The 27,072-nt window shown below is 47.9% G+C and overlaps 1 protein-coding gene across 1 annotated transcript in view; it reads left to right on the plus strand.

The window, feature by feature from the left end:
- Positions 1-27,072, plus strand: part of Igf2bp3 (insulin like growth factor 2 mRNA binding protein 3) — a 125,325-nt gene that overhangs the window by 97,804 nt on the left and 449 nt on the right. The window contains exons 8-14 of the mRNA XM_051152418.1: positions 730-852; positions 2,672-2,807; positions 4,758-4,883; positions 20,617-20,733; positions 23,634-23,708; positions 26,015-26,146; positions 26,740-26,853. Coding sequence (XP_051008375.1) covers positions 730-852; positions 2,672-2,807; positions 4,758-4,883; positions 20,617-20,733; positions 23,634-23,708; positions 26,015-26,146; positions 26,740-26,853 — 823 coding nt within the window. The remainder of the gene's footprint in view (positions 1-729; positions 853-2,671; positions 2,808-4,757; positions 4,884-20,616; positions 20,734-23,633; positions 23,709-26,014; positions 26,147-26,739; positions 26,854-27,072) is intronic.

A 27,072-nucleotide genomic window follows, 5' to 3' on the forward strand; every position in this document is an offset into this window, starting at 1 on the left:
GGTACGGTGCCTGCCGTGAAAGCTTGCAGAACTGAACTTGGGTCGCTAGAGTCGTGACAGGGCTGGGTGTCCTGCTGGCATTTGTGTACCTCTGGCCTTGGGAAGGTAGAGACGCAGATCCTGGGGGTGTCTGGCCAGCCACACCAGCCAGTGAGTGAGCTCCAGGTTCAGTGAGAGAGCCTGTCTCAAAAGACAAGGCGGTGAGTGATAGAGGCAGATACTTGACACATGGGCTTCTGGCCAGCACATGTGCAGTCACGAGTGAGTATCCCTACATACTTGTGTCTGCACACAGAGAGAGAAGGAAAGCAAGGCTCCCCAGAGGCACAGAATACAGAGGCAAGGCTCTGTTTCTGCTCGCAGCCTCTCCCGGTGTGGCTGATGATGCGTTATCAGTACTGGTGTATCTCCAGACGTGTGTTTCCAGGCTATCCTAGGATTGCACTAGTTCATTTGTACACTGTGTTCTGCTTTGACTAAGAGAATCCATCACTCCATCTCTACATTCCCTGATGTGAATAAGAGAAAAATTGTCTTAAAGGTGAATTCCCACGTAAATCCCTGTTGTTATTTACCTGTGACCTGCAGGAGTTGCTGGAATGTAGGTTAATTGCCACTCACTTTAAACTGAAGACGGTGTGACGGTTCCTATTCCGTAGTGATGGAACGTCGTCTTTTTATCTGAGTGTTTTACTCTTCCTGACTTTATGACCATTTTTCTATTTACAGCACAGAGGAGATACCCTTGAAGATTTTAGCTCACAATAACTTTGTAGGCCGTCTCATTGGTAAAGAAGGAAGAAACCTCAAAAAAATCGAGCAAGACACAGACACTAAAATCACAATATCTCCGTGAGTGCCATCTTGTTTGTGAGTTTGGGGACTTTCAGAGCCTGTGTTTAAGCTGTGTGTTTCGTACACGGTTCTCTGCTCACAGCTGTTTCTGCTCCTGTTATGCTGAAGCCTGTTTTATTTCTAACCACTGTGAAAGTGTTGTGTGTTCTCACAGAGGCTTAGTATTTGACATTTATATTTTCTAGTTGGTGTCTTCATGGGATAGTTTGGCATTTAGTTCCCAAGTTGGAATTATAACCTAATTTATTTTCCTTTGTTGTATTACAAATTATTCCACTATTTAACAACTTAAGACAATAGTCAACACGTATTGCATGGCTCGTTTATGTGGGGTCAGGAATCCAGAGCAGCTCAGGACATAGCTTGAGGCCTGTCCACAGGACTGCTCTTAAGCAGAGGGAGTGAGCTGAGCAAGAGAAAGTGCTGGAAACTTCAGTGTCCTGTGATGAAATCTCGGAATTCATAATTAACTATCCCCTATGTGGCCTGCACATGTCAGCCTTACCCCATGTGTGTAGGGGTTGCAGCAGCTTTCTTTGTTGGGGCACGGTATTAGAGGTAGGCTGTCATGCTTGGGTACACACCTAGTGTGACAATACGGAGAAGCTCTTCTCTTCTGTAGTGACAATTCTTTGTTTCTGCCATAGGACCCCAGAAAGTGGGAAGTGACTGGTGAGCTGAGAAGAAATGATAAAACACAGTACAGAATGTTTGACAGGGATGGCTTGAGAGTGGAGGTTCAAATTATAGACTTACATAGTCTAAGGAAATTTAGACTCCATTATATAGACTTATGCCGTCATTGTACAATTTACATTTTAAACACATATGAAGGAAAGGATTAATATCCCACCTGTCCAGTGCAAGGTCAGTCGCCACCATGGTCCTAGCAGTGAAAATGGGTGTTTAACTCCTAGAACACAGAGGTCAGTCACACACACACCCTGCACCCACAACCCTTTGAGTCCAGGCACACAGTCCCCTTCCTGTGGTAAATGCTGCTCTTCCTCTCAAGGCTGCTGACAACTGTAGGCTCAGGTGCACCCAGATAAACCTTCTTGTGGCTTTTGAAGCTTCAGCAGGACCTGAGCTAAGTAAGGAAGTTCTTAACATTGCTATCTATCCCTTTAGGGTATAGATGGGGTCAACATGGACCATTTTAAAAATTCAGCCAAGATGGCTTCAACTACTTTAGTCTAAATTCTGAGAATATTGGAGAAAACTAAGGCCAGTCACACAGTTTGCCTTTGGGGAGTACTTTGTTGCATTTTCCTCGCTTATTTCAGACAGTGCATTGTACAAGATGTCTGCTTCTGCTAGAACTACGATGCTGCCAGTAAGAGTAGGAGCTCCCCCTTTAAAAAAAAAAAAAGATTTATTTAGATGAGTGCTTTATCTCTGTATACCTACATGCCAGAAGATTATAGATTATAGATGGCTGTGAGCCACCATGTGGTTGCTGGGAATTGAACTCAGGACCCCTGGAAGAGGAGCCAGTGCTCTTAACCTCTGAGCCATCTTTCCAGCCCCCCTGCATCCTTTTGATTACTCCTTTTCAGTTCACTGTCAGAGGGTGAGGTGAGGAGGTCAGGAAGTGCACTGTGTTTACAGCACGGACGTAACGAAGCTGTGCACCCAGTCACTGGTGAAGGAATGGGAGGAGGTCCTTACAAGTCTCGGACCTGGTCTTTGGTCTTGATCTCCCGCTTTCTTCGGGTGCTGGGTGGCCATTGGGTTTCAGTCGCCCTGTGGGGCTGAATGACTGTCCTCTGTCTTCCTCCTGTCACTCTTGTTCTCTCTACTCTTCTGCCCACAGATTGCAGGAACTGACGCTGTATAATCCGGAGCGTACCATTACAGTTAAAGGCAATGTTGAGACGTGTGCCAAGGCTGAGGAAGAAATAATGAAGAAAATCAGGGAGTCTTACGAAAATGATATTGCTTCCATGAATGTTAGTTCTGACACGGGGCTGTCATTGTTCTCACGGAAAGTTAAAAGATGTCTCTCGCTGCTCAGTATGAACTGTCAGTGGCGCCAGCACCAAGGTCCCTGGGATAGCCCAGAAGCCTTGGCACTGGGCTTAGCTGTCTCTGTGATTACTGACAAATTAGGTAGCTCCTGGGCCTTGGCTCCTTGATGCATGAGGAAAGGTTATTACCCCCTTTCCTGTGTTACAGGAAGGGTGTGGGCATGAGGGCCGGGTGAATTAGGTTTGCTTTCCTGCCAACTGTGAGCAGTATCTCTCATCTCTGTATCAGATAGCTGCTATCTTCTATTTTACATGCTTGTAAGGATTACAGCAAGTGCCAAGCATGGGGAAGTTACCACTACAAACATGGGCTTAAGGACCAGGTGTGGAGCAAGCCCAGCAGCTAGGAAGGCTAAGGTGGGTGGGATTGCAAGGTCAGGGTTTAGGGGAAGAGTGCTTGGCTAGTGTGTCTCAGCTTCTACACCGCTGAATAATAAAGCAGAAACACAGGGCTAGATATTGCTGTGTTACCCACCGAAACCTGGGGACTGCGAATTTCATATGGCAAATATAGTATAGGAAAGGTAATGAGAGCAAGTTTCTGCCACTGTTTAAAGGACGATATGGTGCTGACAGTGGAACAGTTCAAAAGTCCACCTTGAAGAAGATGCTCTTTAAATAGGAGGCAAATGGGGCTGGAGAGATGGCTTAGTAGTTAAGAGCACTGTCTGCTCTTCCAGACGTCCTGAGTTCAATTCCCAGCAACCACATGGTGGCTCACAACCATCTATTATGTGATCTGGTGCCCCCTTCTGTCTCATGCTCTCTTCTGTCATGCAGGCATACATACAATAGATTAATTATTTTTTTAAAAAGAAGGTGCTCTTTAAATATGAGGTGAATGATTCAGCAAGCTTCAGTTGGGCCTGTCATGTGAGCCAGTCACCTGAGAAGAGGACATGACAGTATTTCTTCTGTGAGAAGAGCATGCATGCCCGTCATTCCATTCCACAGGATGGCCTGCCTATCTTTATGTGATTGCTGCCTATCTAAACGTTTCATAACTGAGTGAGAGTTAGTCCACCTCACTGACCTTGTTAATAGTGTCAGATACACTCCAGTGTAGTTCTAGTTTGCATCTTTTTCAGCTCTAAAAAATTAGGCTTGGGGAGATGGCTCTCTGTTTAGGAGCACTGGCTGCTGTTCCAGAGGGCAAGGGTTTGAATCCTAGCACCCACATGGCAGCTCACAACCATCTGTAATTCTCACTCTGGGGGATCTGACACCCTCTTCTGACGTCTGTGGCCACTGTATGCACACGGTGCACAAATATACAAGCAACCAAGACACCCACACACGTATATTTAAAAACGATTATTTAATAATCAAAACAGTGTCCCCTTCATGGCTCCCGTGTCCTCCCCAAAGGTGTGCTTAGTTGCTTTTCAGTGTGAAGACGGGACCTGAAGTTTGAAGGATTCGGCTAGAAAGCAAGGACTGAAGATCTTGTCACACTGCTCATTCTGTGTACCTGGTGTGAGGTGTGATTTCAGAGAGTGCATCGCATTGACCTTGTAGCTAGCACAAGACTGAGGGTGTGTGTTCGGAAGACCACAGTGTCTTAAGTGCTCGGAGCTGGTGGGGAGGGAAGGGCCACGCTGCCCTTGCTTGCCCTTGAGACTCTTCAGTGCAGACGAGGCAGGGCACACCAGCCTTCAAATGTGTCAGTGCTGGGGCTGTGAAAAGTATTCTAGTTCTGTGGGAAGACTTCTTGTCTTCAAAAACTGGAGTCTTAGCATGCTGGGTTTGGGTTTTGTTTGTTTTTGTTTTTTCTTTAGTAGACTAAGGGTCAGGATCTGAATACTGTTGTTTATAATGTTCACTCCCTCAGTTCTTTTGACAGAAAATTGAGAGTCCTTTTTACCATTGCAGCTTCAAGCACATTTGATCCCTGGATTAAATCTGAATGCCTTGGGTCTGTTCCCACCTACTTCAGGGATGCCACCTCCCCCCTCAGGGCCGCCTTCAACCATGACTCCTCCCTACCCGCAACTGGAGGTAAGTACGCTGGCCTGTGACTTCCGACTTCAGTGCCACAGTAGAGCTAAGTGGTAAAATGTTCATGCTGTGTGATTTGTCACCTGTGTGGAACGCGTGTGTTTTATAGCATTTGTCAATAGAAACTTTTAATTTCACCCCAAAATAATAAGCCTGAGTTGTTTTGAGGTTTTTGGGTGGTAGAGTGGGCAAATGTGTCATTTCAATACAAGGAATTGTCTTGGTGGATCTGTGGTCGTTGTCTTTTGGTGTGGTATTGTGCGGTCAAGCCTGGGTGTCTTAGCCGAAGTGAAGGGGTTTTTAGGAGACTTCCATGCTGACACCATGTGCACACTTGTAAGTCCAGCACTCATGTTGAGGCAGGAGGATTATGAGGTTGAGGTTAGTCTGGATTTCACAGCAAGGTTTTGTCTTAAAGAAAATTTTTCTTTCCTTTCTGCCACCTAGAAGGTGACTGCTTTGGGTAGTCTGCATGGGCTGGGCTTGTCTGCCATTGTACGTTGTGTTTTCCTGGTCAGTTTCCCTCACAGTTCTATTGTGTTCACACACAGAGCATTGAACAGTTTGTATTTTGTAGAGATTATATGACACATGTATTTGTTTATTGAGACAGGGTTTTTAAAAATTTATTTTATGTGCATGAGTATTTGGTCACATGTATGTCTGCACCAAGTGTGCCTGGTACCCCTAGATGTCAGAAGAGTGGTGTTGGATCCTTTAGAATTGAGTTATAAATGCTCATGTGCGTGCCAGGAATTGCACCGTGGTTCTCAGCAGGAACAAATGATCTTAACCACCAAGCCTTCTCTCCAGCCCTGGGAGAAGCTGGGACTTATTGGCTTAGACAAAGTCTTTCCATGCAGCTCAGGCTGATCTCAGCCCACGAGGCTGATCTCATACTTGCTGTCTGCCTACCCTGCTCCCCCAGTGTTGCGAGCCGTCAAGCTTCTTAAAAGCCTTATTTTGGTATTCAGTTTTTGCAGCCCAGAAGACATCAACCCAGGAAAGTAGAGCGTCATTCGGTTTGTGTTATTAGTCTTTAGCATTCTAGGTCATCCGTGATGGTTTTGTTTCTCTTTGGCACTCTCATGTGGACTATGTGAATGGTAACTCCCAACACACTCAGAGATGTTCAAGTGTTACAGGTTGGGAATTTAATTGTGTCACTACTTAGAGTAAATACACAAGTAAATTGACATTGGCATTCTTCAGGGAGCACCAGTTACTAGATTGTCAGTGCTCTGCCACTTCAGAAATGAGAATTTCCTTTTCCGTCTCTGGACCTATTAGGCTGGTGGGTTTGTGAGCTTTTCCCTCTGATGTACGCTTCTGCTTTTACATGAACAAGCCAGCAGTGTTCGTCCATGGTTTCTGCTATGCTTCCTTCCTCTAGCTTTCTGAAATCTAGGTTTTTGAATCTTTTATCTTTCTCTGCCCCGGAAGTGGTAGTATGCACCTATGTTCTCTGTTACTTGGGAGGCTAAAGAAGGGAAGACTCCTAGAGCTGACAAGTTCAGCATCACCACGGCAACTTACAGAGCTCGGGTCTCCAAAACAGTGTACAGAGGATGTCAACCAAACATCAAGTATGAACAGATTCACTCCAGAACGTCAGAAGTCTTCAGCTCAGACACAGGCGCTGGGAAGTAGTTGGCAGGTGTGAGCGCTGAGGGCAGTCTTGGGGGAAGAAGGTTGGGGTGAGTCAGGTCTGGCCTGGCTCTGCTGTGAGTGTGTGTAGTGAAGACCGGTCAGGCTCTTCACTGCCCTGGGTCTGTTTTCACAATGAAAACCTTGATCAGAGCTGAAGGACAAATACAGTGGCTGGGGCCCAGGGAATGGCTGTGACTTCTAAGTCAGCTCAGTGGGACTAGGGAAGTCTGGTGGGCTACAGCGTAAGACCAACTCGCAAGTGACTGCTGGAGAGAGAGACCTGTGTTGCGTGACTGATCTGGGAAGACTTTGTCATATTTCTTTGGTCTACATAACTGAGCATGCGTACATTGGTAGTAGGGAGAAGGTGAAGGGCCTGAAATAGAAATTCAAGAGTTCCATTTAAACCCCTGACTGCTGGTTAGGGCTTTTGTTTTTAAATCATTGACTGTTGGTTAGGGCTTTTGTTTTTGTTGTTGTCAACTGGCACAAGCTAGGGCCATCTTGAAAGAAAGGACCCAGCTGAGACAGTGCCTCTATCAGTTCACCTGTAGGCAAAACTGTGGGCACATTCTCGTGATTAATGATTGACATGGCAGGGCCCGCTGTGAGTGCCTCCTCCTGGCCCCTGTAGGTGCTTCTGAGTTGTATATAAAAAAGCAGGCTGAGCAAGCCATGAAGCAAGACAGGAAACATGTTCCTCCATGGCCTCTGGGGCCTTGAGTTTCTGCCCTGATGACCCTTCCTGATACGCTGTGATCAGACAGGTAAGCCAAGTAAGCCTTCAACCCTCCACGTGCTGTGTGGTCATGGTATTTATTAGAACAATAGAAAGCAAGCTTGGGTAGTTGTTTATGTTTTGAAATGCCCAATAGTTCGTTACAGATGGATGCGCTTGCACCAGGTTTAAGCTGACAGCAGATGTTTCCCTGACATCTCCTTAACCCAGCAGCCTACTGATCCCGCAGAGCAGGTGTGCCATGTAAGGCACTCGCTGCCTTAAGCCAGCTCTTGGGACAGGTCGCTTAGCTCTGCCCTGCTGCTCAGGCTCACGCTTTGTACATTGACATGTTGTAAACTAAAGTATGTCATCAACTTTTGTTTGTTTGTTTGTCTGTCCCATCTCTCCATAGGGCAGTTGAATGGCTTCTTCACAGCCACCATTGCAATGCATCCAGTTGAACCGAATTAAAAACTAAAAGGCGCTTTATTGGGGATTAGTCTCTCACAGGCAAGTTCAGGGTCCCACAGAAGGAGGGCCATGAAGTCCTGCTACCAGGAGGTTTTTGTCGGAGGGGAGTGGGAGGAAGTGACATACTTGAGAGGCATTGGTGCCTGGGTGTTGGGGTCGGGTAGGTGTGTCCTGAGTCCAGTGGTCACTTTGGAATCTGAACTAAGTGGGCTTTTGTAAGCATGGGCAGGAATCTCTTTGTCCTGTTTGAGGGCTTCTGCAGGTGCTGGCTTCTGGCTGGAGGGGGGGCAGGAACTCTTTGTCCCAACACCTCCAGCCTAATATCCCAACCTCTTTGTGTATAGGGGAGGAGACTGAAGTCTGACTACTTCCTGCTTGGTTGGGATGTTGAAGGGAGACCATGTCAGGAGTGGGTGGGGTTGTGGGCACAGAGATTACAGCGGTGTAGGAGCATTTGGCGAACAGCCACTCTGGAAAGTTCTCGGGTGCAATCCTGTAGGCAAGGTGCCAGGAGGAAAAGTAGACGATTATTACCACTGACCCTATGAACAGGGCCTAGCCATGGGAAGAGTGAAGACAGCCGGAAACAGCGCACCAGAGATGTGCCTGGCTGTGCTGGTGACATTCTTTATTTTCTGGAGTGACGTGATACTCGTTTCCACAAGGCTGGGTTTTTCGATGCAGTATAGTAGCCGCACTTGTCCCCCAGGAACACGCAGGTGCCACCCTGTCTGCCATAAGGAAGTTTCATTGCCACCTGGGCTACCAAAGTGACCTGGTGCTGAAGGGAGGCCAGTGACGTCACCAAGTTATCAGTAATCCTTTGGAGATGGTCAGACACCCTTTGATCCCGACTGCAGAGTATCCCATGGTGCCTGCACTTAAGCCAGTTGCTATTGTTGAGGCAGCCACAGCAATTCCTGTCCGTGCTGCAATTGGGACCACCCAGTCTAACTGGGAAAAGGGTGCCTGAGGCTGGAAGGAGTCAGGAAAGGAGAGCGTGGCCATTTTAGCCGGTCCATAAAGTGTTAGTTCTGGTACCAGTGTCACCAGGATACATAGAGAGGAGGACCAGCAAGGGACGTGTTTTGTTTTGTTTTGATATAGTGCCATTGCACCTAAAGAGCCCCCTAGAGGCGCCCAGGCAGACAGCAAAGTTGTGTGAGTAGTATTGCAGAGGCAGCGAGGTCCAGAGTGGCAGCTAGGGAACCGAGTGTCTGGAGAGCCCTGGAAGGGTGCATCTTGTATAGTAGTAGTCCTTGCTCGGAGGTCAGCCCTTGGCCTTATGAGTGGACTAGGCAAGGGCACTGCAATCAGAGGGGACCCAGAGCAGCACAGGAAAGCAGTTGCTAAGGCTGGAGGCTTTAGTGAGGTTGGGTAAGGTTGCTCTCTCCTGGATGAGGCCCAGCTAGGAGAAAAGTTCATTTTCTTTAGTTTTCACCTGAGATTGATTGGGAGGTGTCCCCCAGGTGTGGTTGGAGGGACTCCTGCTGTTGTTTGGTCTTGGTGGTTTGCCAGGTTCTGGAGGGCAGAGGGCAGGGTCTGCATGTAGGCTTGACAGATTTCTATTTGTCCACATGGGCATGAAAACGTTTTACTTTGATAGACCCTGAGCCCATTGGTCATTCCAAGGACCTAGGCTATTAATGGAGTGTTGTATGTTAGTGGGGAGTAGCTAGTGGTGTGGCCCATCCTTGTCCATATTAGCCACTCGTTGTTTTGTTTGTTTGCACCATCTTAGGATGTTCTTTTTACAAGTACCCCATGGATAACCCTCATATTCTTTGACCCCTTGGATGCGACAGGCCAAGTCCATGTTGTCATAGGTAAAGCAAAGCATGAGGGAGCCATACCTCTCTGTACAGTGTAGATACCAGGATGAAGATGACATCTTGGCATCCCTTGGAGGACTGTCTGGTTGGCCTACAGTGTCATTGTGGGTCTCACCAGCTCCAGGGGTCCAAAGTTCCCAAACGTGAAAGCGCCAGCAGTATGTTGTAGCTGGCACAGTTTCTCCTAGCTGGGCAAGAACTGAGACAATTGTAAACAAAGAGGTGACCTGGCAGAGGTGTCATAGTGCCTGGTGTCTGTGGTGACAGAGAGAAAACGCGACCTAGAAAAAGAAAGAGGTAAAGAAAGTGAATTTAGTCAGGCTTGACTATTTGGACCTGTTTTTGAAGCTCCCTACAGAACCTGAGAGTTGTGGGTCCCAGCTGCTGGACAGACCATTTATCTTGGGCTGGAGCCTTTTGAGCCTGGATAGATGGTGCCAACACTGATGTCCTAGGAGTTTGGCAGCTGAGGGGTGGTGAGGGTCACAGCGTAGGGTCCTGTCTACCAGGGATCCAAAGACTTAGAAGATAATTATTTGAGAAGTACCCAATTCCCTGGGGAAAAGGGAAGGGGTTGGCGTCGGTTGAGTCCACTGACACGGGGGTGGGGAGATAGTTGTCAGTGTGCCGGCAGAGAAGGGCGCATAGGAGAGAGATACGGTAAGTGCTGGCCAGGGGGGCAGTTTGGGCTGGGAGATGGTGATTGAGGAGAAACAGCCTTCTGTACAAGAGCTCAACATGGCCGATACCTGTAGGAGTTTGTGGGGTAGCTCGGAGGCAGATGACAGCAATGGAGAGACGGGGAGGCCAAGACACCATGAGCCCACGTGAGAGCTTGGTGAGTTGTGTGAGGAGGCCGTTGGCTCTCTCTGCGTTTCCCAGTGACTGTGGGCCATACAGAATATGCAGTTTCCAGGAGCCATTCAAGGCCTCAGACACAAGTTCCTTTGAAAGTGAAGGCTGAACTGTTGTGTGCTTGAATGGTCCTTGGCGTGCCAAACTGAGGGATGACATATTTGAGGGGTGTCTGGGCCACCACATTTGCTGATTCCCTGGAGGTGGGGAATGGCTCGATCCACCCTGTGAAAGTGTCAGCAAGGGCTAGGAGATAGCAGAGATTTTTGTGGGCAGCCTTGTGTGTGGAGTCAATTTGCCAGTCTTTGCCCAGTTGGTGTCCTCAGGGTTGATGCACAGGCTGACCTATCTGGAGAGCCCCCTGCAGGCTGGTCTTGGCAAGAATCACGGGCCTATAAAATATGGGCTCAGAGGTTGGTGGGACCAAAAGGGAGCTCCAGAGAAGAAGTAAATGCGAGTCCAGAGAGTGGCATGAAGGCAAAGGGTGGTCCTGAAATGGGTAAGGGTGTGGTGGCTGAATAAAGGCACCAGGCAGACAGGCATGACCAGGACAGAGTGTGAGAAAAACTGCCAGCGAGGATGCACACAGAGGGAAAGTCCTAGGTGGAAAGGAGGGACTCCTGTCCACTCCTGTGACAGAGTAGGTAAAGGGACCATAGGGCTGGAGTGCAAGGTGAGGACTAAAAAGCTAGGCTTTGTGATCACTAGGAAGGTGGTGGCCTTACCCGCTTGCTGCCTGGAGCATCACCCTACACTCAGATAGGGTAATGGATCTCTGAAGTTGGACACCATCAGTCCTCTGCCAAACTGAGAAGCTCAAGGGCCTGAGGGATTTGAAATGCCCTCATGTTGAGGCTGGGCCTCCATGGCATGGTACAGGGGGTCAAGTTCCCATTGAGACACTCTGATTTCTAGTGGCTGGGGTACTGGCAGAGAGGGCATGGCTTCATTGGTAGGGATTAGGACAAATGTGGGACACCAAAAGCCACAGCCAGAGCTCGGGTATGATGGGTAAGGTTCTGTCACTCCCAACTTGGGAAGACTCGGCAACCTCATCTTTAACATTAAAGACCTTGAAGGCCACCTTCATCAAGTCCTGAATCAGGGCTTGGGGATTGTCCTCAACCTTCTTGAGTCCGTCCCATCCCCCAATGTCTGAAGCCGACTGGGAAACAAAACAAGAGGCCAGTGTCACAGTCTCTACTAGAGAGGTCAGGTCAAGGCAGGAGTACTGGGTCATGGCCAATCTGTTAAGAAAACCCACCAATTCTCATCCATTTCCTGGGTAACCTCACCAAGTCTATCAAAGTTAACTCTTGTTAGAGACTGTCTCCATGTCTTCCAGGAGGCAGTGAATCCTGGCGCCCCTCCTCTGGGGGATCCTCCTGTCCCTGCTGGTCCCAGCCAGGGTCCTGGCACAGAACTGCAGAGTCCAGGGTCCACCAGGTGGGTCCAGGCTGCATACTGCCTGGCCACGGCCTGGCCCCTCTCGTGCTCCTCACAAGTAAGAGTGGAGGACTGCATGACACAGGGTGCCAGGTTAAACCACAGATTTGAGATCAGTGGCGGGACTCTCTCCTGTGAGCAGAGGGATTGGTGGAGAAATGACCCAACCATTGTTCGTGTAAGCAGGATGTTGGATGGAGAAAGGAACACGAACCTGGGCACCTGTGACTCCAGCTGCCTCCTGGAGCGGGCAGAGGCGAGTGTGGTCCTGTCAGGAGTGTGTGTGGGCAGCCACAGGGGAGGACCCTGGAGGGGCAGGCCACTCTCACCTGCACAGGAAGACGGCCATACCTACTCCAACAAGGCCTCACCTCTAATAGTGGTACTATCAGGGCACTATGGACCCCTGGGACCATTTTATTCAAACCACCACAATTCTGAAGCCCATTTCAGGTACATAGAGTAAAAACTCACCAGCACTGTGCAAAATACACAAGACTGGTCCCCGTGGGAACAAGTGCTTCCTTTGCCTGTGCTAAGCCATACTAAGTCTTAAATGTGGCTTACACAATTAGTTTTGTTTCAAGAATGGGAGAGGCAGAGATGTTTGCTTACTCTGCTAAATGCAAGCCCAGAGTAAGCCCACAGCCGACCACAGAGTGAAGCCCTTTGCTTCTACTGAGATGTTTGCACTCAGTCAGATTAGGTGAGGGATGAGGTCTCAGAGGTGCAGTTCCCAGAAGCTGCTCCACTACAGTGGGTATTGTTCAGGGCAGGAGCTGAGGACACCCAAGGGCCTGCTGGAAGGACAGGCAGGGTGGCACTCAGGGCACCGGCCGTGCACACCTCCGCTGCCCCTGCTCCTTTGGGGTGTGCTTTAATGGACGGAGTCTCGGTGTGTGTGGACATTTCCACCCGTTGTAGGAGATCGTACTAAAATGTTAGCGTTGAAAGAGCAAAGGCTGCTCTGTAGTCTGGATGTGTCATTGGTGCTGACTAAAGACGAGAGACTGGGACCAGTCCCGCAAAAGTGTCAGGACTTAACCACCGACTGAGACGAGAACGGAGGCATATTATTTCGCTTTCTATCTTTTTTCTCCAAAATTTGGGGCCAGGGAGCTTTCCTTTTGAGAGTTACAAACATGCGCTTTTCTCTAGGCGTACTGACACACAACTTTAATGCCAGAACTTAGAACACAGAGGCAGGTGGATCTCTGAATTCAAGGCCAGCCTAGTCTGCATTGTGAGTCCCAAGACAGCCAGGGCTACATATAGACTTTATCTTAAAAAAAAAAAAAAAAAAAAAAAAAAAAAAAAAGCAGAGTTTAAAATTACGTAGAACCATATGTGATTTATGTACCTATTTTTTAAGAATTTCCTTTTGCCAGTGGAATCATGAGGAAGCTTCATGGGGTGTGTTTAGATTTAGAGGTAGTGGACAGCAATGACACAGGGAAAGTCAAGGCCACAAACACTAGCTGTAGGAAGGAAATGCAGCTTAGTTTTTGCTTTGAATATCCTGTTGGATATTTTTTTTAAGAGGCATTGGTTTTAGGGGGTGAGAGGGACTTCAGTGGATCCAAAGGATCCAGGTTCAATTCCCAGGTCATGACTGCCTCTAACTCCAGTTACTGGGGACTTGACACCCTCTTCTGGCTTCCACAGCACAAGTATGCACATGGTCTGCAAATAAAATACAGGCAAAGACATATACACATAAAATGAAGAAGGAGGAGGAAGAGGAGAGGAGGAGGAGGAAGAAGAGGAGGAGGAAGAAGAAGAAAGAAGAAGAAGAGGCAGGTGGTGGTGGTAAAGAGAATCGGTTTTAGCAGGAAATTCAAGCTGGCTCTCGGGGTAAGGGCCAACTTTCCCCTTTGTGTTCCCTTGACCTTTGCAGGCGACCTGTGCTCGCCATGCTCGCCTCCTTCCTGGTCCCTTCTCCTTCGTTCATTGCAGTCCTCTGTGGAGCTCAGGGCTAGTGGCTCCCTACCTGAGGGGAGGCTGGCTTTCTGTAGTTACGTTATGATTACCCCAGGCTGCCTGGTTAGAATCCCTGGGGAAGGCCCTGCACAACTTCATTTTGAAAGCTCCCGGGCGCCTTGAGCTGTAGTGAGCTTGGCAGAAGTAGCTGGCCTGTGACGTAGCTAGGTGGAGACCTGTGCCCCACTTTTGTAAATCAGATCTCAGTGGGAGAGGGCAGAGCTTGCAAGTGTGGCTTGGCAAATGTTACAGGAGGCTTCTTGCTGCCCACTCATTGTCAAGAGCTGTTCCACAAGAGTGTTTGTTAGGCAGGAGAGGGCACATAATTGCACCAGTGAACGTGAGAAAAGATTTGAGGAAAGCATAACCACCACCACTGATGTGTTCCTCTTTCTACTCTGTTCTGTGTTTTATTTTAGAAAATAGTTAAAAAACCAACACAAAATACCCTTACCCCTTTATCTTTAGGGCACCTGTCAGTCAAACTCTAGGCCTCTGTCAAGCCGAAAGCGTGTGTAGGTGCTGACTGCGTCTGCTCTCATTGTTCTGAACCTGCTTTGGAATGTTGCGTGGATCAAGATTGTGCTTGCCTGTGTGTTACGGGAGGAGAGGACGAGCTTAAGTGGTTTCCTTCTCCTCGAGAAGAGTTGAAGGGTAGATGGCCAAGGCTGGTGATGAGCCTACTGAGCCAACCGGGACTCACTCCATCTGTTAACACCATTCTCCAGCCCAGTTAAGTACTCAGACCACTGGTTTCCAGTCCAGCCAGCAAAGAAACAAAAACCAGTGTCAGCGCCTGTAAGGGCAATGTCGGCAGCCAGCAGTGAGCAGCGAGCCCTGGGTAGGCGCCCTATTATCTGCAGTGTAACGCTCACCTTTGTCTCGCTGCAAGGGAAGCAGCAGTGTGGCTGCTAATCGTGGACAGGAGAACAGATGCTGGAGCAGCTGTTCATGTCAGTCTGTGTGGACTGAGCCTTCTCACCTCCTAAAGGAAGCTCTGCAGGCGGGAGGAAGGCGGCCAGCCTGCGAGTTCTGTCAGGAAGGGAGACTCTAAATTCTCGGGAAAGAAGTTTCATGTTTCAGTCTTCACACCTATGAGTTATTTTTATTGACACGCAGAGCATAAACAGGTGTTCTGAGAGTCACCTTGTGTCTGTGGAGACCACTTGAAATAAACTAGTCTTCCATGTAGCTGCCTGCAATTCTTAGTCTTATTTCTAAATCCAAGTCACCTATGTTAGTCCGCCAGTTGCGGTTTGAATTAAGCCACAGTTGATCACTGCTGAAAGTGCTTATTGAGGAGATAGAGCTCCTTCGTACAGCTTCTTCCCCCGTTACTGTTCTAGCGTATTCCACTCCAGTTTGCTTGCCTCAGGAAGTATCATGTAGGGTTTTGAAGATCAGTGGCCTTAGGTATCCACAAGGGGCAGCGTATGTAGCTTTACTCACCTTTTATTTGTATCCGGTTGGTGGACACTACTTTGGAAAGTACATTCTGTATATAAAATTTTTAAAAATCGTTTTATGTGTGTATGGATGTTTGGCACGCAATGTCTGTGCACCATATGTGTGTAATGCCTGAGAAAGCCAGAAGAGGGCATTGGATTCCCTGGAACTGAAGTTACAAAAGACAGCAACAACACGCGGCTTCTGGGAATCAAACCCAGGTCCTCTGGAAAAGCAGCCAGTGCTCTCAACTGCTAAGCCATCTCTCCAACCCTGAAAATAAAAAAATGTAAGGGCCACAGGTAAAGATAGCAAAGCCTTACCAGTTTCTTTTGGTTTTGTTGAGGCAAGGTCTTGTATAAGCCAGGCTAGGCCAGGACGACCCTGAACGTCTGGTCTCCACGTCTTCCGCTCAAGTGCTAGCTTCACAGGTGTGCACTACCGTGTTTAGTTTTGTGTTGTGTGGGGGCTGGATTGGCTGTGCACAGGCTCCATCCCCAGCACTAGCATTCTCTGACTGTTGCTTTTGTTTTTACCTTGTTGAGCAATGTACTATTGTGAGTCTCTGGGTAAAAACTGGGTATGAGCTAAGGGTGCCCAGATATTTGCTGTGGGAATGGGGAATGTTCCCCTGTGCCACACTGAGGCGACAATACTTGTGATGAGCTTTCTGTTCCTGGCTAGGGAGGTAGCCCTTCTGTACTGTGCAAAGCTCTGGGTTTGATTGGTTCTTAGCCCCCCCCCCCCCCAATAAAGATCTTGCTATTACTGTCTCAGAGAATTCAGATTTTGAATTGAAATAATCCTAATCTTTGGTGCCCTGTAGGATAAGAATGAATCTCTGCTTTTATTCTAAGTGCATATTGTTCCCTAAGAAGAAGAGTTAAAGGTTGGGCATGGTGGCACATGCCTTTAATCCCAGCACTTGGGAGGCAGAGGCAGGCAGATCTCCGTGAGTTCGAGGCCAGCCTGGACTACCAAACGAGTTCCAGGACAACCAGAGCTGTTACACAGAGAAACCCTGTCTCAAAAAACCAAAAAATAAAAATAAAATAAAAAAAGAAGAGTTTGAGTGTGTACACACTGTGTGTGTGCACGTGCGTATGTGTATGGCATGTCTATGCACCTCAGCTCAGGTGTAGAAGTCAGTACGGGGGCTCAGTCTTACACTTCTACCTTGTATGACAAGCACTCTGAGGTACAGCCATCTCTTTAGCCCGTCACCTTATTCTTTTGAGTAAAGTTCTTTCACGGACTCTGGTGTTCATTGACTTGGCTCAGCTGTCAGCCAGTGACCTCCAGGGATTCACCTGTCTGATGCACGTCACTGTGCCTGGCTTTCCCATACGTGATGGGATCCAAACTAAGGTTCCTAATCTACTGGTCTCACATCTTCCCATCCCCATTACTGAGAAGGACATTTTGGTGTGTATCCCCACCCACCAAGACTGGTCATGGACTTACAGTCTGTCGTCTTTATGCAGATTCCTCTGTTTCTTCTCTGTAATAGGAGTGGCGAATGCTGCATGTTGTTTGTGGATAAGCTTCTTGCTTCTGTCCACTCCAGCACTCTGTCCACTCATTCTTCCAAAGTACCCTCCCTCCTGGAGTCTGTGAGAGTAACTTCTCCAAACAGCCCAAGTGCCATGTCTTCCAGAAGATCTCAGAAAGACTCTAGTTCCTACCTGGGAGCTGGTTCACTCAGGACTTAATTGGCAAAACCCTTGTTTATAAATGACAAAAAAAATTGCTCCTTTCAGAAATGCCCAGACAGTAGGGAAGTGAGAAGTGGCAGCTAGTGGGCCAGGCAAGAGCCAGGATGGGCGAAGCGCATGCACACTGTCTTAGCTGGCCGTGTTGGCAGCTTGCAGTTGGGTTGGCAGAGTAACCCTGTGGGCTCTTAACCTTCACAATTCTGATAGCTTCTTCACTCTTCTCTGAAGGCTCCAAGATGGTAGTGTGACCATGGGGCAAGCATGCAGCGGTGCTGGGGTGAGAAAGATGACTGAGTACTTCTTTGCTGCCCGGTTCTTAGGTCACGTAGTATCTCTCAGTCCTTCGTCATGGGTGCAGAGACATTTCTAAGAGAGTACATCGCCACAGCATGTGAAGCCCTGCCTTACTTAGCCAGAAACTTCCTTTTCTTTTTCTTTTTTTTAAAAAAAGCTTTAGTATTTTGTCATAGTATTCAGGTCATAGAGTTGAGTAAACTTGGTTTCAGTTCCAGACCAAAATCTACTTAAAAATAACCCCTTCCTCCAAGTACCTATCTTACATGCCAAAGGAAAACACTGGCGGCAGGCCAGGTTCCTGGAGGCTGATCTCTGGGCTGCCAGGCACATCTCCATGCCTTTGTGATGCCTGAGATTTTGTTCCCTGCAAAGTAAATACACTTAACCTCACTGTTTGCTGTTGTTTGTAGCTTCTCGATAGCGGGTGATGAGGAATTACTCACTGGCGGACTTTACCACTTACGCAAGCTTTCGGCCTCACAGCTTTGTTCTTGTTGTTTCAAGACATAGCACCGCACTTGCCAAGACTCCGAAGGAAGCTGTGCATAGGCATCTGGCAGTAATCCACTGGGAAGCAGCTTGTGTCCTGTGACTGTCCTTCACTCTCGGAGTGTGTCCAGGGAAGGGTGTCTTCAGGATGCTGAACTTACATGCTTGGACTGTGTCAGAAGGAAGGGCGGGGCTGAGAGGATTTTCTTCTGTCTGCTTAGGTCTGCCAGTCAAAATGAAATCGTGGGCTTATCTGAGACAGATCCTGAAAACATGGCTTCTCGTACTGGATTCCATGAGAACACACTGTACCAGACAGTCAAGTGGACAGACGTTTCCACGAGCTGCCTGTGTCTTTAGAGGAAAATTCCCTTGTGAAATAATTTATGGCCAGCGAGATGGCTGGTGGGAATGGAACTGGAGCCAGGGAGATGGATGCTGTTCAGAAACACCCTCGCCCAGCCTCAGACAGCCGATGAGTCACATGAGATGCTGTTGCCAGCAGTGCGTATGACTTAGCGTGGGTCTGGAGTACCAGCCCTGGACAGAAAGCACAGTTGCTTCAAACTTGGCTTGTTCTGCTGGGCAGGTCCCATGTGCTGTTTCCATCACAGAGCAGTACATTCAGGGTAGCACAGACTCCTCACACCTCGCACTTCCCTGCCCTCAGGTTACTGTATCATAGTCATCTCAGCGGCTCCTTTAACAAAGCCGGGCTGGGGCACCTTAAGACACAATTCCATGAAATTCTTCTTACCAAATTACTCATTTTTTAATTTATTTGTTTTTGGTTTTTCAAGACAGAGTGTCTCTGTGTAGCCCTGCCTATGCTGTAACTAGCTCTGTAGACCAGGTTGGCTTTGAACTCAGAGATCTGCTGCCCCTATGTTTAAATGTCTTACTACAAATAGCTTCTTCCACCTCTAGAGATGAGAACGTATAACATTTTCTTTGAAACACAAATGCATACTCTGCTTTACTTGGTGACTTACCTTTTTCCTAGCAGTGTATTTTTCTTTGAGGATGTGTTGTGGTTTTATGTGTAGGGGTGGTTTGCTTGCATGCATGTCTGTGTGCCACATGTATACAGTGCTCGCAGTGGTCAGAAAAGAAGCTGCATCTCTTGGAACTGGAATTAAAGATTGCTGTCAGCCATGTAGGTGCTGGGAATTCAACCTGGGTCCTCTGGAAGAGCAGCCAGTGTTCTTAACAGCTGAGCTGGGATTCTAGCCTCCGCTATATGTTTCTTAAAAAACAGATTTCTTACGTGCAAGAAGCTCTAGAACAATATTTTATCCTAACTATGGGTGGTAAAGATGTTAGGGAAATGGGATGTTAAATTAGGAACAGAAATGGGTCACATCGTCTCAGCCATGAAGAGCAGCTTCCGTAAGTCTAATCTTCCTCCTCCTTCTCAGCTTCTTGGACTCTTTTCTGATATCTTGATGTCCCAACATGACACCTGTGGCCTCTTCCCCAAGACCCCTTGGTGGCTGTCTTAGTCGGGGTTTTATGCTGTGTAGAGACATCATGACCATGACAACACTAAAAAAGAAACACGTTTATTTAATAGGGCCTGGCTTACAGTTCAGAGAGTCAGTTCATTATCATCATGGCGGGCAGCATGGCAGCATGTGGGCAGGCGTGGTGCTGGAGAGGGAGCTGAGAGTTCCGCAGCTGGAGCAGCAGGCAGCAGGCAGCCAGAGAGAGCCACTCGGCCTGGCTTGGGCCCAGTGACACACTTCCTCCAATAAGGCCACACTTCCCAATAGTGCTGTTCCCCATGAGCCCGTGGGAACCACTTTCATTCTAACACCACCATGCTATGTTAAGTCTTTCTGGAACACACTTCCTGTTGTTCGGAGGGGACTAGAGATTAAGGTGCATGAGCAGGGATGTGGCTTCATTAGAACTCTTGCTCCACTCTGGTCCTGCACCTTGGAATGGCCTTGTGAGGAGTTCTGTCACTGAGCTGTGTCTGAGTGACTGTCTGCCCTCATGTGACGATGTGTGAAAGGAGGCTGCAGAACGGCCATGTGGCCAGCGTGAAGCAGAGAAGTAATGAAGTGCCCGGACAAGTCCATCTGCGCGTAAAGCCCTTCAGGCCTGGGCTTTCAGTGGTTTCTGATTGTTTGTATGTAAGATGCCAAGGGAGGGCAGAGACGTGCATGGAGGGAAGTGTCTCACAATGTCTGCTGCTGAAGTGAACGGGTCCCTGGGAGTTCTGTCTCCTGCGTGTGTGGTCAGCGTGGGATGACAGTGGCATGTGGCCTGGCTTGTACGCATGTAGGAGCTGCTTACTCAGCTTAGGAAGGAAAAGCCTGGGGCTGGGAGTCTAGCTCTACAAGGGTGCGTGCCTTGCAAGCCCAAGGGTTCTGGCCTCAGCTCTGGGAGGGAGAGAAAAAGGAAGGAAGGCAGGAAGGAAGGAAGGAAGGCAGGCAGGCAGGAAGGAAGGAAGGCAGGAAGGCAGGCGTAAAGTCTGGAGTTTGCATTCTTCCCTGCTGTCTAGTTTGTGATATGTAGTCTGAAAGCCACCTTGGATGTAGTCTATATGTTCTAAATATAAAATAAAAGAAGGCGAAGCACCTAAAATTCAGTGAGATTTTGAAGATTTTGAAGGAAAACTATGTAGACAAGCATGAGATTTTAATGACCGGTCCTTCCAGACTGGACCTTGGCTTGATGGGTAAGCTCTGGTCAGTTCATTGCCGTTTCCCCAAACCTCCCTGGTACTCCTACTGGATGAGGATGTGTCCATGCTGAAGGTAAGGGTGCCAGTGATTTAGATGGCAGCAAACGAGCACTCATGCCCTGGCTTTCTTCTCTTACAGCAATCGGAGACGGAGACAGTGCACCTGTTTATCCCTGCCCTGTCAGTCGGCGCCATCATCGGCAAGCAGGGCCAGCACATCAAGCAGCTTTCTCGTTTTGCAGGAGCTTCCATTAAGGTAGTGCTCTGCGCACTGCGGCTCTCCTGACTACGAAGGTCAAAGTGGGGGCTGAATTCCACACTTGGTGCCCTTAACCAGTCTGTCTCCTGGCCAATGAGGACAGGAGGATGTAATGAAGTCTTTCCCATAAGAAAGTAGCCTGTTCCCTGCCTTGGGATATTTTTGCACATGTTCCATTCTCAGAACTTGGCTAGGCAAAGCTGAAGGACAGTAGAGAAATGGAGTTTTGTGTAGTCAGCTAAGCATTTACTGTGTAAGTGTGAGACCACTGTGTGCTCTGCAGATTCTGCATTTCCATGTGCTGAAGCAATTCAGTGTTAGACAAAGGGGGTGTCTGTGTGTGTGTGCATGTGCACCTATGAGAGGGTGCTCATGCACATGTGTATCCATGGAGGCCACAGGTTACTATCTGCTGTTTCCTCAGTCACACCCACTTTAATTTCTGAGAGAGAGAGAGTCACTGACTCAGTGGGCTGCCTGGCCAGTATGCTGTCAGGAATCTCTTGTCTCTGCCTTTCCAGCTCTGGGCTGCTTATATGGATGCTGGGGATCCAAACATTCTGTCAGCTGAGCCGTGTCCCAGTCTTGGAATGTTGCTTTAAAACAAAGGTTGCCAGACTTGATATGTTCACAGCTTTCTCCAGGAAGCGGTCTGTGAAAGCCTTTGCTTATGCTTTTAAAAGTGGCTTAAAAAAAAAAGAAAAAAGGATTCACTACATCAGATTCTACTTGTGCGTATCTCCTGGCTTTCTCATCTATCCATGAGCTCAGCGTAAGCACCCACCCATACACACACGAGAAGGAGACCGTGAATAGCATTTTGATTGGTAACTAGCCCAAATGCCCTCCATGTGTAATCCTCCGTGAGGTGAGCCTGCACAGTAGGAATCCTGGGTAGATGACGAGCCCATTGGTGGTAACAGTGGGAGAGAAATTCCACGTATGGTGCTGACCAACCTCAGGAAGGAAGATCACACACTGTAGGATCTGTTTATGTGATAATTCTGCAAACAGCAGAGCTACAGGGGGCAACAAAGAAGTCTGGTTGTTAGGCATTGACATGAGAGGTGCATAGTGAGGCTACTTGAGGGGGGCTTGGGGAGAGTGATACGGCTCTGGGATTTCATTGTGGGGATAGTCACCTGAGTATGCATTTGTTACCTCATAGAACTAGACAACGAAAGATAATTTTTTTCTGTGTATAAATTAAAATTCAAACCACAGAAACAGCCCTTATATACTTTCCTGTAGAAGAGACAACAAAATAAGTCAATCTGACACATGCTCACATACACACAAAGAACTTAGGCTCACTTCTTCCTGCATTCACGAGGTTTTCTAAGTGGGCTAGAAAAATGTGTTTCCAGAAAACAAGCTTGGCTGCCTCTTTCATTATGTGGTGTAGACTAGATATGGTTACCTCCCCATGTGGCCGTCATTACACAGATCTTGGGGTTTGCTTTGGGCATGTGTGTACCTACGCAAGACCTCAGATGGCTTTGCCTTATCCATGGCCTTGGGACAGGGTCTCTCACTGTGCTGGAAGCCTGCTGTTTTGGATAAGCTGGCAGCCAGTGTGTTCTGGTGACCAGCTGTGTCTACCCTCTCCTGCTGCGGTGATAGGCATGTGCAGCTGTGCCTGGCTTTCTACATGTGTGCTGGGGATTCAAACTCTAGTCCTGTGCTCTGACTCAGCCATCTCCTCAACCCTGAGGCAGATATTTGGTACCACTAAATCATAATCATTTGTGTTCACTTACTTTTTGATATTTAAGTTACTCCTACACACAATAAATAAAAGAACACAACCTTATTTCTTTAACAGAAACTTACACAAATAGACTTGATAGACTTGGTTGGTCAACGGACATGAAGCCTTTCCCATGCTTTAGTGGATGGTAGGCAGCCCGGTGGTGGGGGCGCACACCTTTAACCCCAGCACTTGGGAGGTAGATGCGGGCGGATCTCTGTTAGTTTGAGGCTACTCTGCTCTACAGAGCAAGTTCCAGGACAGCAGAACAAAAACACACTATTTTGGAAAAAGCAAAAGGGGGGAGGGTAGTAAGTAGCATATGTACTGTGTGCGTGTGAGTGTTCTTAGCCTTGGCCTTCTGTCATTGAAAGTATTTAAAACAACAACAACACAACAGCTGAATGCTAAAGAATAGCACCTTTACAGTGCTTCCTGGGAACAGCCCCAGGAGCTTGTACTAAGTGCAAGGAACTATCGGCTTGGTGACCCTGGGCATGCTGGTCTTCTCCCTGTACAGCTCTGCACTGTTTCCTCACCCTCAGCTTTTCATACACCCCATGAAAACTGACAAGTCTCAGTTTACCTTACCCTGCTCAGTTGATATTGGTTAACTTCCTGTGTCCTTCCAGTGACTTCACTTGGGAGCAATTTACCAATAGTCTAAGCAATAAAAAGTACACAAGTAGTTTAAGCAATCCAGAGGGTGTTTCTGTTTTCTTTCTCACTTAAGTATAAGAAGCGCAGCTGCCTGAATAGCATTCCCCTTTCCTCTGGAAGTTAATGGGAGACCCGTTTATGTGGTAGCCTCACAACTTAGGAGCCGAGAGCATCTGTCATGTTACCACACTCCGTGGACATGCTTTTAACCATACAGTCATGGGTCGAGTCTCTTAGTGTCTGTAGCCTTCTGTGCTCCAGGGTGGAGGACTCATTCTTCAGCTAGCTAGGGCAGAGGCTGGCTCAGATTGTACGTACAGTTATACCTGACTGGTCCATATTAATTGCAGCCTCTCCATAATTCCTTTCCAGAAGGCATTTAATTCTGCAGCTCAGTCAGTCACATGCAGATGTCAGGCTGGTTGGCCTAAGGTTTGTCAATGACACCAGAAAGTATCCTAACCAGCTGGTGATGGGTCTGTTACAGATCGCTCCAGCTGAAGCACCGGATGCTAAAGTGAGGATGGTCATTATCACTGGACCACCAGAGGCTCAGTTCAAGGTATGTGTTGTGAAAGGCATGGGTAACAAGAGGGAACAAGATACTGCTGCTTTCCCCAGCCACAGAGCAGAGTGGAGCCATGCCAGAATTCTATCGCAACCATAAACCTAGAGTTCTGTTGTTGGCTTGCTCTCACCACTGAGGTGGTTGGCACTAACGCCGACACATACACCCCTGCCTGCTAATGAGCCTTGTAACCTGTTCCTCAGCATCCCCTCCTGCCTTGGGATGTTCTAACCCTGAGTTACTCTTACCCTTCACCCAGCACTGTTCTAGGAGTTTAGTTATGAAGGCTAGAGCTGTGATGCATTGACCTCCCTTGAACTACTCACATTTACTGGAATCTGGAGCCCTTTGGCGCTGGGACATTTCTGTGTGTTCTGCGTGATGGAGATGAATGAATCAGCAGCTAGACCCTTATTTCAAATTCTAGCTTAGCCAGTTACCATTTATGTGACCTTAGACCAGTTACTGTTTGTTCTTCCCAGTTCCTCGTCAGTAGAATGGACAGAAGCACCTCTACCCTAAGCAGCTGTACAGTGTGTAGTGCTTAGAATAGTCCTGACACAAGCAGCGCCATCCCACCGCTGCTCCTGTAGCCAACTCTGAGCCAGTCAGTGAAGCCACTGCAGCAACCATGAACGGTCAGTGTGGAACACTTTGTCTTAGGCAACTACTGAATTCTGTTCATTAATCCAACACTGCCTACATCTGTTTTGTTTTTTTAATTAGTCAATTACTTTATGGGAGGAGCATGCGCATTTTGGTATGCTTGTGGTCAGAGGACAACTTGTATGAGTCAGCATTCTGCCACCATGTCCATCAGTCCTGGGGATTGAACTCAGGTTATCTAGCTCAATGGCAAGTACTTTACCTGCTGAGCCACCTCCCCAGCCCAACACCTGTGTCTTGGTCCTGTGTCCCACTCCCAAGCTTAGTCTCCTCTGCTATTTGTGCACATTCCGTACCCCTGCCCACAGCTCACCTCACCACCTCTATCCGGGAAGGGAAGGAAAGAGCCTTGCTGTGCGAGTGCTCTGCTGAGAGCTAGATTCCAGACCCTCTTCTTTGTTTTGTTTTAACCATCAACTTTATTTTAGTCAATGAAAATCCAAAGCTGCTTTCACATCATTCACAGAGAATAGAACAACCCAACGCCTTGACAGGCTCCGTACCTCTGCCTACGCATCAGGCGAGTTCACCTCACCCAGCAGCCTCACAGTCCATCAGCTCATGTCATAAACTGGAAATGTTAAAAACTGGGCTAAGTATGACACAGCTCCTAACATGTGAGAAACCACAGCTGTGATACATGCGTGCACATATGATCCAGACACAGATGCTGGCAAAACACTCATACATGTAAAAACAAAATTTAAAAAAGTAAATAGAATGGAGGGTGGAGATGAACTGTGTCCACTCTCTAACCCTCCCCAGTGAGCTTTGACTTTCTCTGCCCATTAAGGTATGGCTATTCGGGATTTTAGGGTTTGCCTTGGCAGCTGTCAGATACGCCAGCTTCCCAGCTTAGACTTCTTTCTCCTTTGAAGTGTATGAAAACAAATTAATGGCTGCATAGGAGGGTTCTTACATTACAGGACACATTAGTGAAATACCAGAAGTGTGCATTAACTTGACTTCGTTGCCTTTTTGGGAGGGAGGGAGGAGGGAGACAGGATTTCACTCCAAAGCTGGCCCCAGACTTGTAGCCGTGTTCTTCCTCAGCCTCCCAAATGCTCATGCATAAGCATTTGAGCCTCCACAAAGCAGAAATGACCTGAAGAAGAGAGCTGCTTAAACAGCAAACGTTCCTGTTTGCTGGCGTCTAGCCTGCTTAGACATGGGCTTGGCCTGGTGGCCCTGACTGTTAGTTCTTTTCCTGTTTTCTTTTGCTCAAGAAAAATGCAGTGTTTCCTATTGCCAGAGTAGGAGAGGCTTTATTCAAGACTGCAGTGTGAGTGGCCATTTGCCTCTATACTTGTATTATACCAAGCAAACTGCCTTTATTTTCAGCAGGATATGGCTTATTCTTTAGTCAGTGCGGAGTGTGGGTCTCATAATGGCAATGTTACAAACGCATCACTGTACCCTGCTCATATCCTTTTTGTCAGAACTCAGTCTCCTCGTCGTGAACAGTTACTGTCAGGCTCTCTGGGGCGTCTAGCTACGGTCTCCTCGCTCTTGTCAGAATTCGTTCCAGATGCTGATGTACACTGCAGTGGACAGTCCAGGCTGACTTGGGCTGTCTTCAAAGTTACCTGGCCCTTTGTTTCAAGTACGAATGATACTGATATTGTCATCTGTAGGCTCAGGGAAGAATTTATGGAAAAATTAAAGAAGAAAACTTCGTTAGTCCTAAAGAAGAGGTGAAACTTGAAGCTCACATCCGAGTGCCGTCTTTTGCCGCTGGCAGAGTCATTGGGAAAGGAGGCAAAACGGCAAGTACCAGCTGCAGCAGTGTCCTGCTGCAACGGGGCCCTGCAGGGCTGCGCCCCCGCCAGATGAAGGCTCTGGCTAGTGTACATAAAGTGGGACCCCCCCCCCCCCCGCCGTGGCCAAGGCCTGTAACCTGCTCATGAGACTGCTGCCTATTTCAGACCAGGCAGGGCACTGGCCTGGGACTTGAAAGGGGCATCTAGCTTCTCTTTCACATGTAACTTGAATTTTTAAATTCTATAAACCCTAAAGGACTGGAACTAAAGTTTTACAAATATCTTCAAACTGCAGAAAGTAGTTTGCAGTCTTTTGCAACTAAGTCATTTCCAGATCTGTAACTCTGAAGTCATGTGGAAAGCACCCTGAGCAGAACCAGAGGGCCTGAGTCTGGTTTTGCCTTTTATTTCCGTCATGGACATATGGGTGTCTTTGGCCAGGCAGGCCTTAGTTCTAGTCATGTTAAAATGGGAATCTAGCTCAGATCTGTTAGTGGCTGAAATGAACTCTGTAAAGCCAAAGCTGTGTCTGCCATACAGCGAATGCTTGGGAAACAGGCTTTTAATACTCAGCAATATGATTTTTTTTTCTATTTCAGGTGAATGAACTCCAGAATTTATCAAGTGCTGAAGTTGTTGTCCCCCGTGACCAGACACCTGATGAGAACGACCAAGTTGTTGTCAAGATAACTGGCCACTTCTATGCTTGCCAGGCAAGTGGCTTCTAAATGACAAGTTCTTAAGCTCTTATAGGGGGTCCCATTCCATACACATAAGTGAACCTATTGGATGCTTATAGTTCAGAGTGTTTGGTGAGGGGATCGAAGTATGCTGTCCCTGCAGTTACCCAGGCTGGCCTTGAACTCCTAGGCTCCAAAGATCCCCGTAGCTCAGCTTTTGTCCTCATACGCCACTGTGCCCGGCTGTGTTTG

The sequence above is a fragment of the Acomys russatus genome, chromosome 10 (assembly GCF_903995435.1).
Source record: "Acomys russatus chromosome 10, mAcoRus1.1, whole genome shotgun sequence".
NCBI lineage: Eukaryota > Metazoa > Chordata > Mammalia > Rodentia > Muridae > Acomys > Acomys russatus.